General features: G+C 44.4%; 2 protein-coding genes across 2 annotated transcripts; both read left to right on the top strand.

Moving 5' to 3' along the window:
• Window positions 1–2173: 2173 nt before the first annotated feature.
• LOC134405848 (olfactory receptor 10G6-like) lies at window positions 2174–3100 on the top strand. Its single transcript, XM_063137102.1, has one exon. The coding sequence runs from the start codon at window positions 2174–2176 to the stop codon at window positions 3098–3100; it is 927 nt and encodes a 308-aa protein (XP_062993172.1).
• Window positions 3101–9483: 6383 nt separating this feature from the next.
• Window positions 9484–10410, top strand: LOC134406306 (olfactory receptor 10G6-like). The gene has a single exon (XM_063137663.1). The coding sequence runs from the start codon at window positions 9484–9486 to the stop codon at window positions 10408–10410; it is 927 nt and encodes a 308-aa protein (XP_062993733.1).
• Window positions 10411–15967: the final 5557 nt, after the last annotated feature.

Genomic DNA, 15967 nt, shown 5'->3' with positions numbered 1-15967 from the left:
AGGATCGAGAAGAGATCCTGGCCCTCCTCTGTGTGGCAACCTTTTAAGTATTTGAAGAGTGCTATCATGTCTCCCCTCAATCTTCTCTTCTCCAAGCTAAACATGCCCAGTTCTTTCAGTCTCTCTAAACATGCCCAGTTCTTTCAGTCTCTTTCCATGCTCAACTAGCTGATGCTATGTTTGGGTGAAGGTATGTTTGGGGTCACTCAAAATACATTGTTGTCATTGAGAAAGCAGATCTGCCAGGAGGAAAATCTCTGACGAATCTTCTGAACAGAAAAAATTGAAAAGATATCAAGCTAACAAGTAATGTTTTGCTAACGGTGTCTTGTTAAACATCCAAGTGATTCTAAAAACAGATCAACGTTTCCATATCAAATCATCCAGGCAGGCTCAACAGGAGGCACATCACCTCATCAAACAGGTCATTTCATCAGTATCTATTAATTAGCATTAGTGTACATATCCTCAGTGACATGGGAAATTGGCAAGGGATGAACTTAGCTTCTCCTAAATGCATTGCAGATATTAGAATAGTCTTTGAAGAGGCAGATCAGGGTCAAAAAACATTACTCAAGTGAAAGACTGATTGTAATGTTCTCCTGGATGATTTATGAGTTTTCGGGAATCTTTTTCCATATTATCATTGAAATCTCATAAGCTCAGGCAATGGGTGTAAAAAAAAACTGGACTGCTGTTCTTTGGATGGAGGAATGTGGGAGTTAAGATGAAGGTTCTCCTCCATGTTTTGTTATAAGATATGGTGTAACTGAGACATGTGTGAAGGTGTCTGCTTCAACACCAGATCCATAAGTAGCATTCCTGATTATATGAGAAGTGTGTTTTTCACATTGATTATTGAGAGAACTGAGTTCCATCAGCTTACCTGGCATTGATTTGCTTTCTCTTATGCCAATATTTTATTAATATCAGGCTCCCTTCCATATTTGTGATTTTCCGGAGTCTGCAAACCGAGCACCCATAATCAGAGGTTGGATCCAGAATCTGCCTTTCTTTGGTAGGTCCCTCCACCCGAGTTTTGGGGATACACTCTCCATTCAGCAGGACCTCCTGACTCTCTGTGTAGCATATTCAACATTTTTGTGGAAGGGCTGTCAAAGACAGGAGGAGGCAGGGAAGTCCACTTTTGCCAGCACCATTGATCCAGCATAAATCTGGATCTAACCTTAGGTCTACAGATGAATGTGTAGAGATCCTTGAAAGCAGCCATGTACATACACCCAACAGTTTTTCACCAGGTTATAGAGATGAGGGTAGATATTCCATATTGCAATTTAAAGTTGGATTGGAATAGAATCTCTCTCACTCATGGGGAAACATTAGGAAAAGGTAGAATCTCCTTGTCAGTTCTCTTCTTACCCAATCACATTGTGAGGGTGAGAACAAAGTCATTCCCAAAAACCCAGTGTTGATCTTTGAGGACCAACTGCAAGATTCATCAAGTCATCTACCCAGAACATAGTTGTTGGGGGAAGGAATATCACCTCCTTCTCTGGAACCTATACCTTCCTTGAAATCCATTCCTTCAGTATGGGTGTCCCATACTTTGAGAAACACTGTTTTATACAGCATGTTTTTCATTCACTAACCCAATTGATAACTGATGTTATCTTCCTGATATAAATACTGTTGTAAGATTGGAGGTTTCAGCAAAAGGGAAATAATAAACCAAATCTCCTACTACAGACTGATTTAAATGTCCTAGCAAAGTTGCCTTACTTAAGGAGACTGGCCGATTGCTCTCAATTAACTGTCCTGCCCAATGGCTAGAAAAGACTGGGAAGTAGGATACATCTCTCTCAACCCCAGCCAAAAAAGATGTGACCTATGTACCTGAATGTGAAGAACAACTGCAGCTTGAGTTAAGACAGAAATTATTTCTCATTGAAATCACAGGAAGTTGAATTTGCATCTTAGAGCGATGTCTGTCTCCCTGAAGATGTGATATTGGAACAGTGGACTTCAGCTCTCTGAATGAGTGCTTCAGCTGTCTTTCCACCTGTGTTCATTTGCATAAATAAACAAAATATTACAAAAGGTCAATAAGCCTCCTATGAGCAACTTCCAAAAAGAGCCAGACCCAAGTAAGTGCTGTACTCCTGAAACTTCTCACCCCTCTGAAAAGTAGGGTGAGCTTAGCAATATCCTGTCAATGGAGTGTACAAATCAAACAACACCAACTGAATTTGTCCTCTCTGGGTTGCCATACCCAGAAAAGATGAAGGTCCCATTGTTCCTTTTCTTCTCAGTCATGTTTGTACTGACCCTTTCTGGAAATTCCTTGATCCTCTGGGTGGTGGCATCTAATCTCCATTTGCACAAGCCCATGTACTGGTTCCTGTGTCATCTGTCCATCCTGGATATGGCCTTCTCCTCTGTGGTTGTTCCCAAAGTGATTGCAGGATTCATTCCTGGTGGAAAGGTCATCTCGTTTGTGGGCTGTGTGTCCCAGATATTCTTCTTCCACTTCCTTGGATGTGCAGAAAGTCTCCTTTACACGTTGATGGCTTATGACCGCTTCTTGGCCATTTGCAAGCCTCTGCATTATAGCACCCTCATGAACTGGAAAACATGCCTCATCCTCTCCTTAGCTACACTGATTGGAGGCTGCCTGAACTCAATGATGGAGACAACCCTCACCTTTCTCTTGCCCTATGGGCAAAGAAACTATGTGGACTACATCTTCTGTGACATTCCTGCCATCTTGAAGCTGGCTTGTGCTGATACAAAACTCAATGAGATGGTGATCTTTGTTGACATTGGACTTGTGGCCATGACATGCTTTCTGCTGATCCTGATCTCCTATGTGTATATCATCACCGCTATTCTGAGGATCAGCAGCAATGAAGGGCGGCGGCGGGCCTTCTCAACTTGCACTGCCCATGTTACTGTGGTGACCATATATTACTTGCCTGTAGTATTTCACTACCTGAGGCCAGCTACTCAGGACTCGGTAGATGGTGTGGTGAGCATGTTCTATACCACAGTAACCCCATTTTTGAACCCAGTCATATACACCCTTAGGAACAAGGAGATGAAGGCTGCTCTAGTGAAACTGTGGGGTGGGAATTCAGAGTAAACAGCACCAGGTTAACAAAGCCATCTTCTGTTGTGATGTGGTCAACAAGTTGAGTCATTTTGAGTTCACCATGTGGTGAGTTGGTTGTGAAAGTAGGAGTGGTAGTGGGGAGGATATCTATCCAGTTTTGTGGCATTTTCATTGCTTGCTATATTATTATTAATGTTGTTGTTGTTGTTGTTGTTGTCTTGGCTCAAGTCAAAGCGGATGGGTTGTATGTGGATGTATCTCGAAGAAGCCCACTTCCTATCCCTCCTGGATATCTCTCGGTGTGTCTCTCTATGTGTTTCTTTTTTCATTGTTTGATGATCACCCACATTCTAAATTGTGATATAGATGGAATAAAGCCTGCTATTCTGTTGTATTTTCATCACAAGAGAGTGGTAAAACATTAGATTGCTACAAGTTTGAGAGACTTCCTGAGAATGGATGACACTACTAAGAAGGCCCACTTACGTGTCATTACATGTTTCTCGAATGACCAATAAGACCTCCTATGAATATCTCAGGGGTTGAATGGGTGTCAACTAGGTTACCTGTTCTTTAGGGGAATGTGGTCAGCTAGGTATCACAACAGAACCTTGAACATGGCTTAGTAGCTCATAGACAATCAGTGTAGTTCTTTTAACACAGGTTTAATATGTGTGTAGCTAGGTGCTCCATTGAGTGTCCTAAGCTGCTTCATTCTGTACTATCTGCAACTTCAGAACCAGGTAAAAGGGCAGCCAAAGACTGAACATATTACAGTAGTCTAATAATGACTTTACCAGTGCATGGATGGCAGCAGCTAGGCTGTCCCTAGTCTAGTCAGGGACAGGCAGAGTTAGTGCACCAGTTGTATTTCTTCATTCATTCATTCATTTAAAACGTTTCTTGGCTGCCTTTCAGGGCAGAAGATCTCCCAGGGCAGGTTACAACAATAAAATACATAAAAGCAGTTAAAATATTCAAAGCTGTAAAAAGATATTCATGATAAAATAGCAATAAAAACAACAATAAAAGCCAACAATAAAAGCAGCAACAACAACAGCAATAGCAGCAACAACCATAGTCATATCAAGTGAAGGCTACTGTATAATTGCATGTAGGCTATTATCCTATTATGCCCATGAACTCAGAGGAGCAACCACTGGATCAGAGAGGCTCTTTGGCTTCTAAAAATGACCTGAATCCAGAGAAAATCCTCATTTCTGGAATCAGGCAGGTCAGAGGAGGTTGAAGAGGGAGTTCCCAATCCACAAACTAGCTCTTTCACTCATATCTGGGGTTAATGTTAGGCCGTAGCTAGACCTCAGGTTTATCCCAGGATCATCCCGGGTTCATCTCTGCCTGAGCGCTGGATGCCCTGTGTGGCACTTGGATGAACAGGTTTGACCCCAGGACAATCCTGGAATAAACCTTAGAAGCACAAAAGCCCTTTGGTGGAAGTGGTCACTCCTATGATCTCAATGTAACCAGCAAAGGCAAAGTGAACCCATCAGATACTGCCCAAAGTTGACAATGAGCGCTCTGCGCCACTGAGGTCAACTGTGCTTCCAGGGACATGTATCCAGGACCACCCCATAGATTATATACCTGCTCCTTCAGAGGGGGTTCATCCCTGTCCAGAACTGCAAGTGGCTTATTCCCAGACCTGAGAACAACCCACCCATATGGTTTCCATCACATCAGGATTTAGGTACAGTTCATTTGCTCTCACCAAACCCAAAACTTCACCCAGGCTCTGGATTCATATGACCATGCCTCTCTTTGGAGAACTGCTTCACTGTGTTTGACCTCCTCTTCTTCTCAAGTCGTCATATTTCTAGAATGCCTGATATTGGACTGAGGCCATTACTCTCTGGGCCTTGGCCAGTCCTCTGCCAGGTCTTCCCCCTAGCCTCATGGTCAGGGACCAAGACAAGTCCAAACTGAGGCAGAAGACATGATGTTGTTCTACCTTTTCCTTTTTGAGATGGGGCATGCAGAACTACACAGAGTGCTCCGAAGACAGCCACACGATCAGGTTGTACAGGGGCATTTCATTATTGTCTATTTTATTTTCATTCCCTTTCCTTATAATCTCTGGCATGGAATTTACATTATTTGTAGATGCTGCTACACACCAAGAAGATGTTGAGCTACACTCCTGGTTCTTCAGGGTCAGTTCAGTGTGAAATGATTAGTTATATTTACTCAATGTGTATCCCACCATTCTTCCAGGAAACTCAAGAGAGCATACACAGTTCATTTCCCATCATGTTATCCTCAAAACAACCCTGTGAGGTCACCCAATGGGCCACTCACCCATTCATCATGGATGAGTGGGGATTTGAACCCAGTTTTTCCTGATTCTAATCTGAGGGTGGGCAACTTGTTGGCCTGCAGGTGTGATTCAACTGCAACTCCCATCATTCCCTGCCAGCATAGCCAATGGTGAAGATGATGGAGTTGCAGTCCAACAACATCTGAAGGACTAAAAGTGCCCTACCCTTGCTCTAGAACAACAGTCTAACCACTCCACCACACTGGTTTAATTTCAGAATGTTTTGCCCCCATGTGCATCACCTTACATTTATAATGAACATCATTTGCCCTTTCACCTGGTCTGGAGAGATCCTGTTGGAACTCTTCTCGACTCATGTGCTGGTTTTTCACCCTTCTGTATAATTTGTTAGGGCGTCATCAGCAAACGGGCTTATTTCTCTGCTCATCCCTAACTATAGAACATTTCTGAAAAAAATTAAACAGAAAATGAGTGAGTAGTGAACAGGCTAGGGGGAAATCTAGATTCTTAGTCAAGGTGTCTGAAGACATCGGGCCTTGCTAGACCTACCTTAAAATCTGGCGGTGAGGAGGGGCCAGGCTGTGCTAGAAGTGGCACGGCCTGTTGGTCCCGTCTTCATGTCAGACACGACGAGGTCTAGGAAAGCCCCATCGCGTCCGCCATTTAGGGGCCACGTGTGCAGGAGCGCACCTCCGCTAAAGGTAGGTGGGTGGTTTTTTTTAAAAAAAAAAAAGGGTCCCCTGCTGCCCGTTCCCCCGATTTCCTCCCCCCACGATCTCCCCTGGCCTCTGATCCCCCATGTCTTCTGTTTCCCGCCGCCACCACGTCCTCTGGCCTGCGATGCCCGCCTGCCCCCATGTCCCTAGCCTCCAATTTCCTGCCCGCAATGTCCCCAGCCTCCGTTTCCCACCCACCCTGATGTCCCCAGCCTCCATTTCCCACCTCCCCCATGTCCCCCAGCCTGCTATGCCCGCTGCTGCTATGTCGCAGGCCGGGGGACATGGGGGGGGGCAGGAAATGTAGGCCGGGGACATGGTGGTTGCGGGAGCGCTGCAGCCCATCCGCTGCTTTTCCCGGCTACTCGGGCGTAAATGCGGTAGCTGGGAAAAGCGGCGGAACGTGCTACGTGCCCGTGGTCTCGGGCTGAGCCCGAGACAAAAAACGGGCCAAAAGCGGTGCCAGTTAGCCCGGGGCCAAGGAAGCTTGAGCCCTACCTGAGCCCAGGATCTTCTGTGCATCATTTGGATGCACAGGGACGAGCCCGGGCTTCGCACCAGGCTAACCTGCCATCTAGGAAGGCCCAGCTTTAAAGGAAGCAGGAAAATTCTTCACTTGACTTTGGACCAATTCGCTTTACCACTGGCTGTGTGGTAGCACCTTAAAAATTTTGTGCCTTCCAGAGCACAGCTCAGTCGGCCACCTGAGTCCACTTCCAAACCCTTGATAGAAGTTTGTTAAGTTAGTTGTGCCCAATTTCCATTGAAAACAATGTGACCTTAAAGAATTTAGTTCATTGATTTCAGAGGGCCCTCTCTTTGTTCTGAACACCATATATGGTTTACATGTAATGGCCCCTGATAATGATCAACAATGCAACAATAGTTCCCTTTTCTCCAAATAAACAACATTTTTAATTACACTCTCTGGAATATGATGGAAAGGTAGGTCATACACATGTTCTCAAGAGGGAACATGTCTCTAAGTCTGGGGAGAATCCGGAACAAGGAGGAGGTTTGGGACTCAGGAAAGATGCAATGTTATAAAGACATGGGAGAGAAAGGAAATGTGGTCCTGTTCACAAAGAACATTTGGCCAGCATATGGCCAACTTTACATCTATCCTGAATTAAAGAAGTGGAGACACTATTGTCCTCAAAGTGAAATCTCAAGGTATACCAGATGTGAAACGCCAAAGAAATATCTCAATACAAGTTAGAATGAACAAATATGAATGGAAGGAGACCTGATCCGGTTTATTCCAGCCCTCAACACCTTAAACCACAATATACTTGATAGCCCTCCAAGTGTTGAACACTCTTTGTCAATTTTCCTGCAGCAGACTCATACAGCTACCTCCCCAGAAGGAAATCTTGGTTGGGGGATCTTATTTCCATGCTCAACTAGCCAATGCTAAGTTTGGGTGAAGGTATGTTTGGAGCCACTCAAAATACGTCGCTGTTGTTGAGGAAGCAGACCTGCCAGGAGGAAAATCTCTGATGAATCTTCTGAACAGAAACAAAATGAAAAGATATCAAGTTCACAAGTAATGTTTTGTTAATGGTGTCTTGTTAAACATCCAGGTGATTCTAAAAACTGATTGACGTTCCCATATTAAGTTATCCAGGCAATCTCCTCAGAAAGCATGTTGCAGGCACACCACCTCATCAAACAGGTCATTTCATCAGTATCTATCAATAAGTGTTAGTGTTCATACCATCAGTGACATAGGATATTGGCAAGAGAAGCATTTAGCTTCTCCTAAATGCATTTACAGATGTTAGAATAGTCTTTGAAGAGGCAGATCGGAGGCAAAAATATTACACAAGTGAAAGTCTGATTGTAATGGTCTCCTGGGTGATTTGCAAGTTTTCAGCAATCTTCTTCCAGATTATCATTTAAGTCTCATAAACTCTGGCAATGGGTGTAGAAATCTGGACTTGAGGGTGGGGTGTCCTGCTCTTCTTTGGATGGAGGTTCTCTTGCATGTAGATAATGTGCAATTGAGACATGTGTAAAGGCATCTGCTTCAACACCAGATCCATAAATAGCAATCCTGACTATATGAGAAGTGTGTTTTCAGGTTGAATATTTGGAGAACTGGTTTCCATCAGCTTATCTGGCATTAATTTTCTTTCTTTTATGCTAATATTTTGCAAACTTTTTAATATCAAGATCCCTTCTATATTTGTGTTTTACCAGAGACTTCAAACCTAGCACCAATAATCAGAGGTTGGATTCAGGATCTGCCTTCCTTGAAAAGAAGTGGCTTTCCTCAATAGATAGTAGACCTGGAAGGTCCCTCCACCTGAATTCTGGGGATTCACCCTCCATTCAGCAGGACCTCCTGACTCTCTGTGTAGCATATTCAAGTGTATGTGGAAGGGCTGTCGAAGGCAGGAGGGGGCAGGGAAGTCCACTTTTGCCAGCACCATTGATCCAGCATAAATCTGGCTCTAACCTTAGATCTACAGAGGAATGTGTAGAGATCCTTGTACGCAGTCATGTACATACATCCCGCTGTTTTACAGGGGGAGATAGTCCATACTGCAATTTAAAGTTGGATTAGAATGAAATCTCTCCCACACATGGGGAAACGTTAGGAAAAGGTAGGATCTCCTTGTCAGCTGTCTTCTTACCCAGTTACATTGTGAGTGTGAGAACGAAGTTGTCCCCAAAAATCCAGGGTTGATCTGTGACAACCAATTGCAATGTTCATTAAGTCATCTAGCCAAATCTTAGTTGTGGGAGAAGGAATATCACCTCCTTCTCTGGAGCCCATCTCTTCTCGGAAATTCATTCCTTCTGTATGTGTGTCCTATGCTTTGAGAAATACTGATTTATATAGCATTTCTTTCCATTCACTAACCCAATTGATAACTGTTTTCATCTTGCTGATATAAACAATGTTGTAAGATCGGAAGCTTTAGCAAAAAAGAATTAATGAACCAGATATTCTACTAGAGATTGTCTCAAATGTCCTACTAAAGTTGCCTTAGTTAAGGAGTTTGTCTAATTGTTCTCAAGAGCTGCCCTTTGAAAAGGCTCAGAATACATTTTCCTCCACCCCAGCCAAGAAAGATGTTACCTATGTATCTGACTGTGAAGAAAAACTGCTGCTTGCGTTAAGACAAAGTTTATTTCTCACTGAAAGCACAGGAAGTTGAATTTGGGCTCTGCAGGCATCTTTGAGCGATGTCTGTTTCCCTGGTGAAGTGATGCAGAAGCAGTGGACTTCAGTTCTCTGACTGAGTACTTCAGCTGTCCTTCCACCTGTGCTCATTTGCATAAATAAACACAAATATTACAAAAGGACAGTAAGCCTCCTATGTGCTCCTTCCAAAGGGAACCAAACCCATGTAAGCGTTGTAACCCTGAAACATCTCAGCAATATTCTATCAATGGAGTGTCCAAATCAAACAGTACCAACTGAATTTGTCCTCTCTGGGTTACCGTACCCAAAAGAAATGGAGGTCCCATTATTCCTTTTCTTCTCCTTCATGTTTATACTGACCCTTTCTGGAAATTCCTTGATCCTCTGGGTGGTGGCATCTGACCTCCATTTACACAAGCCCATGTACTGGTTCCTGTGTCATCTGTCCATCCTGGATATGGCCTTCGCCTCTGTGGTTGTTCCCAAAGTGATTGCAGGATTTCTTCCTGGTGGAAAAGTCATCTCATTTGTGGGCTGCATGTCCCAGATCTTCTTCTTCCACTTCCTTGGAGGTGCAGAATGTCTCCTTTACACGTTGATGGCTTATGACCGCTTCATGGCCATTTGCAAGCCTCTCCATTATAGCACCCTCATGAGCTGGAAAACCTGCCTCATCCTCTCCTTAGCTACATTGATTGGAGGCTGCCTGAACTCAATGGTGGAGACAACCCTCACCATTCTCTTGCCCTATGGACAAAGAAACTATGTGGACTTCACCTTCTGTGATATTTCTGCCGTCTTGAAACTGGCTTGCGCTGATACAAAACTCAATGAGATTATGATCATTGTTGACATTGGCCTTGTGGCCATGACATGCTTTCTCGTGATCCTGATCTCCTATGTATATATCATTGCCGCTATTCTGAGGATCAGCAGCAGTGAAGGGCGGCAGCGGGCCTTCTCAACTTGCACTGCCCATGTTACGGTGGTGCTCATATATTACTTGCCTTTGGTCTTTCACTTCCTGAGGCCAGCTACTCAGGACTCATTAGATGGTGTGCTGAGCACATTCTACACCACAGTAACCCCATTGCTAAACCCGGTCATATACACCCTTAGGAACAAGGAGATGAAGGCCGCTCTAGTGAAACTGTGGGGTAGGAATTCAGAGTAAACGGCACCAAATTGCCATCTTCTGTTGTGATGTGGTTCACAAGTCGACTCACACTGACTTCACCATGTGGTGAGAATTGGGCTTTAGCTAGACCAAAGGTTTATTCCAGGATTGTCCCGGGGTCATCCCTGCCTGCTCCCGGGATATCTTGTGTGTCATTTACAAGAACAGGGATGACCCCGGGACAATCCTGGGATAAACCTTAGGTCTAGCTAAGGCCTTGGTTGTGGAAATGGGAGTGGTGGTGGAACAGATATCCAAGCAATGTTGTGGCCGTTGTACTGCTTACAATTGTTTTGTCTCAGCTCAATTCTTCAATATACCTTGAAGAAACTCACTTCCTATCCCTCCTGGATGTTTCTGGGTGTGTCTTTGACCATAGCTAGACAGGGCTTTATCCTGGGGTGATCCCTGGGATCGTCCCTGTGCGTCCACATGATGCATAGGGGTCACAGGATCAGGGAGGGATGATCCTTCCCTTGCCCCGGGATCTCGCCCTCCCCTTTGGCCCTGTTTTTTCTGCAGTCCCGGGCTGAGCCTGAGACTGCAGAATGTGTGGCCATGGGTTGACCCGGCTCCGTGCGATTCCTCACGATTAGCCGGGAGCAGCACACAGGGCACAGTGCTCCTCAGGAGTGCTGCGCCCATTCGGGGTAGGGTGGGGGAGTGGGGAAAGTAATTTCAATTTTAAAAATTACTTGCCTTTTGCACACAAGCGTTCATGCACTGCTGGCCCTTTAATAAAAAAAATGGCGGGCTCAACACCTCCCCTTCTGAGGTCATCGCGCGTCGCATGTAAACAGAGGAGGGATCTTGCATTAAACACAACACGAGTTCTTCCCTCCTCCGTCGCAGGCTAACAGGTAGGTCTAGCTAAGGCCTTTCTTTCACGGTTTGATGGTCACCCACATTCTAGATTGTGTTGTGGATGGAATAAAGTTTGCTGTTCTGTTGTGTTTTCATAAAAAACAACATGGTAAGATATTAGATTGCTATTTATTTATTATTTAAATAATTTGGGTAATTCTTTCTTAGTAAAAACTGAAGGATTAGATATTTTTGCAGATACCAACATGGTCGTGAGAAGCAAAATATGCTGAAATATCCCTGGTTCCCAATGTTATTGTCATGTCTAGCCCCACTCCTCCTGTTTTGGAAGAAGGTGTTGTAGATAGGGTGACCATATTTGGGAAACCAAAAAAGAGGACACCTATTGTGTGTGGGGGGGGGAAGCAGCTTTCTGAGTCCTGCAGAAAGTGCGTTATTCCCCCGCCACCTTAAAGAACCCGATTGGAGTGGAGGAGGGGAAAGGATTTCCTTCTGCACCACCACCATCCACTCCAATTGGGGCCTTTTCTATAATGTCCACGCATGACCCACTTTCCCCTTTAAGACCTCAATTGGAGCTCGGGGTGGGGGAATGATGTGCCTCAAGAAAGCATGTCATTCCCTCCTGCCATGCTAATAGCAGCCTTAAAGAGGAAGGTGTGTCATTCCAGGACATTATTGAAAATTATTGAAAATCCCCCCTGACACCATAGAAAGAACAAAAACCAGGACAAATCCGGGAAAATCCTGACAGTTGGTCACCCTAGTTGTAGATGAAGGCTGGAGTCAATCCAACCTTCCTGCAAGGTAGGCCCCGGACCAAACGTCCTGTTGTCCCCGGCCACTCCTTGCCCTAGCCCTTTTCCCAACCGGGATGAGCCAGAGATTCCTGGAATAAAACACGCACACACTCCGCTTAAGGGCCAAAACAAGTTTAATACCATTCAGATAAAACTAACACGTAAGGTTTTCATGGAAACTTTGGGCATGTCTACACCTGCCACCTGCCAGATATCCCAGGGTCATCTCTAGGTCATCTCTGCACATCCATATGACACACAGAGGATCCTGGGGGCAACCCGGGGCAACCCGGGACTTTCCCCAGAATATCTGGGATCGTGGATTTCCCGATATTTCTGCGGTCCCGGGACCATCCCAAGGAGCATGGCTGATGTGGCCCCCAGTCTCAGGTCATTCCTTCTTCCCCATGAATAACAGAGCCAGACAAGGAGCTGTGTGGGGAGGCTCCGTGCCCATGGGCAGGGCAGCAATATGGTTGTCCATGTGTGTGTGTGTGTTTAACCTTTTTCCACGCAACTGGCTCCTCTTTTTTTAAAAAAAAAAAATGGTGGCCACAACATCCCTCTTCCCTTCCAGGATGTTGTGTGGCTGTCTAAAAACTGGGGGGGGGTGTCACGGGAGCAGGTAAGTCCACTATCCTCCCCCCTCCTGCTACACCCTTACATGTAGACATGCCCTTTAAGTAAAATAAATAAATATCAAAGTTCAGAACCAACTGAACCCAAACTGTGGAAAAGCACCCTCAAATTTCAAGATGAACTGAGATTAATATTGGGAAAATGAGAATCAGGAAGAAACAGAAATTGGCTGATGCATCTACCCCTGGTTCACTCCCCAGGGCTGCTGGAGCATATAGCCTGGACTCTCTGCCTTCTTGCTCCCTCAGAGGCCTTCCATCTTTTTCCTTCTGCATCCACAGCAGCCACTGCTGTTTTCTAGGCAACAATGCTGTATTGATAATTCAGCTACTAATTCAAAAACAAAGCAACCTCCTGCAATTTCCGTAAGGGAACTTTGAGCTATGAGGAAAGCTAAAGAATACACAACGGGGTAAGAGACGAAACGGGAGGCACACGGGTGACGCAACTTTCTAATCCCATGGTAGGAGGAGTTGAAAGGAATAAATATCAGCACTAAAGATCTGCTTATGAGCAAACCATGATTTTTAGCCTAGATCTAGTCTTCTGCCGACGTTCTAAGGACACACTAAGAGGAGCAGATCAGGGGAACAGCTATTCTTAAGAGCAAATAACTTTTCAGCCCAGATGTGTAGTCTTTGCCCCCCTTCTGCAAAAGACATTTCAGAAGAAGACAGATCCAGTTGTTACTGTCGGGGCAATTACCTACGTTTTCCAAATTTTACATCTCCAAAAAGCTTTCTGCATATTGTAGTAGGAGTGGAGGAGCATAGAATTGCTGAGCTAAAATGTTCAGGAACTAGAGAAAGTCTTCTAGTGGGTGAAGTGATGTTTAGTGGGTGACTGGATGTAGTGGACGTTAAATTCCAAGCCTCCGACAGAGAACCTTTTGAGCCTATTGTGGTAAGTGTTGTGCTTTGTCCTGGACTGTTTATACCCGTGACAAGGGCCTTATTTACACCAAGCAGGATATTGCACTATGAAAGCTGTATGAAAATGTAATATAAAGGGCAGGAACCACACCAAGCAGGATATACTGGTATGGAAGCAGTATATGGTATGTGTCAATGGGCCCCAACAGTTGTCAGTGCACTTCAATACCTCTATAAAGCAGTAGTGTGGCTCCTGCCTTTTATATACTGTTTTCATACCACTTGCAGAGTGCAATATCCAGCTTGGTGTAGACGAGGCCACAGACATCTTTTCTAAGCTGCTTTCTCCAAAAGGAAAAAAAATGGTAGCTAGCACTACCAACATGGGCAATCATCTGACTGTCTGTGAAGCTGAACTTAAAAACCAGTACACCTCTTCCCCTTTATAAAGGGCAATCTAGCTAGCATCAAAGGAAGAATAGGTTGTGTCCTTTTAACACCAAGCACAGACCACGGCCTGTATGAGCTTGGCATGAAAAAGGAGCATTGCTTTAAGAGACAAAGCATTGAAGATTTCAATTGTCATCTGGGACTAGGGACGGAGGTGGACTCTTAAGAGGACTAGTCAGATGCATCCACCCATTGGCTCTAGAATAGAGAAGAATTGCAAAAAAGACCATATTTATAGAAGCATAGAATAGTAGAGTCAGAAGGGGCCTCTAAGGTCATCAAGTTCAACACCATGCTCAGTGCAGGAGACCATATTAAAGCATCCCTGACAGATGGCTGTCCAGTTGCATCTTGAATGCCTCAAGTGTGGGAGAGCCCATGACCTCCCTAGGTAATTAGTTCCATTGTCATACTGCCTTAACAGTCAGGAAGTTTTGGCTGACAAAGGTTCTTCTCCTGGGGTGACCAAGGCCACAGCTAGACCTAAGGTTTATCCTGGGATTATCCAGGGTTCGCCCCTGCCTGAGCACTGGATCCCCTGTGTGTCACTTAGATGAACAGATTTGACCCCTGGACGATCCAGGGATAAACCTTAGGTCTAGCCATGGCCCAAGTGTCCTACTTTAATACAGTGCCTACACAGTATTCCTTCCATCGCCAGCTAAAGACCTTTTTTATTTTCTCAGTATTTTAATACCTAATTTAACTTAAGTTTAAACTTTGCTGTTTTAATTCTACTGTACATCAATTTCTGCTGTGTGGTTTTATCCTGGTTGTGCTTTTTACATTGTATTTTGTATTTGTGTTTTTAGACTGTTGTTTGGCTTATTATGCTTTTCAAGGTTTTAATTTTTGTGAACCGCCCAGAGAGCTTCGGCTATTGGGTGGCATAAAAATGTAATAAATAAATTTAAGAGGGCAGACCTGTATTTTGGAGAGCCGTCAAGGTTAGGGTGACCATATGAAAAGGAGGACAGGGCTCTGGTATCTTTAACAGTTGTATTGAAAAGGGAATTTCAGCAGGTGTCATTTGTATGCACGCAGCACCTGGTGAAATCCCCTCTTCATCACAACAGTTAAAGCTGCAGCTACCCTGCCCTCTTTTAAATCTGGTCACTCTAGTATAGCTCCTGCAGCTTTAACTGTTGTGATGAAGAGGGAGTTTCACCAGGTTCTCCATATATTCAAATGACACCTGCCGAAATTCCCTTTTCTATGCAACTGTTAAAGATACAGGAGCCCTGTCCTCCTTTTCATAGGGTCACCCTAGTCAAGGTGGACTGCCAAATCTGCTTTAAATATAAGTAACCATAAGACAGGAGACCTGGAATTGCCCATATATGGTGAACACCTGGACAGCAGATTGAGCAGACTGAGCACACAGGACACCTAGCGTGTCCTCTCCACTATGGTGAGATGTCTCATATTTCTTTTTAAATAATAGTTATTATTTCTAAATTTGCACCGATACATCTAAGTATGCACATATTATGCAAAGTGATGCCCTCTTTTGTCTTATTTTTGGCTGATTCGTCTCCTTTCTTTTGGTGATGGGTAAGGGGTCACCCTATTTCCTTCGGAATCTCCATGGAGCCCACTACTGTTAGTGCTGATGAGTTGTCTGAGGTTTGGCCATTCTCACTCGGAATGAATGAGACAGTTTCCCTTGGGGGAAGGGGCCTGGAAGACCGGATGAAGCCTAAAAGCCACACATCGGCTCCTTCTAATCTAGTGAGGGAAAGAATCAATCTCGGGTGTTGTTTGTAAAAACAGTGTGCTTCTCAGCTGATTTGGAAAACTCTATGAATCTGCGTTAGGGTTACCTTCTCACAAAAGGCATTTTTTTAAAAAAAAGAAACTACAAATATATCCATAGAATATCTTTTTTTATTATTTCCCATGTTCTGGACACTGCTCTACCTTGAAAACTCCAGACAACTGTCTTTTGTAGAAAACAATATTGTATGA

Source organism: Elgaria multicarinata, chromosome 11 (genome assembly GCF_023053635.1).
Source record: "Elgaria multicarinata webbii isolate HBS135686 ecotype San Diego chromosome 11, rElgMul1.1.pri, whole genome shotgun sequence".
Taxonomy (NCBI): domain Eukaryota; kingdom Metazoa; phylum Chordata; class Lepidosauria; order Squamata; family Anguidae; genus Elgaria; species Elgaria multicarinata.
This window is presented reverse-complemented; position numbering and strand designations above follow the sequence as displayed.

Excerpts from the sequence above, each read along its gene's own strand:
- LOC134405848 (XM_063137102.1), top strand. The coding sequence starts at position 2,174 with ATGGAGTGTACAAATCAAACAACACCAACTGAATTTGTCCTCTCTGGG.
- LOC134406306 (XM_063137663.1), top strand. The coding sequence starts at position 9,484 with ATGGAGTGTCCAAATCAAACAGTACCAACTGAATTTGTCCTCTCTGGG.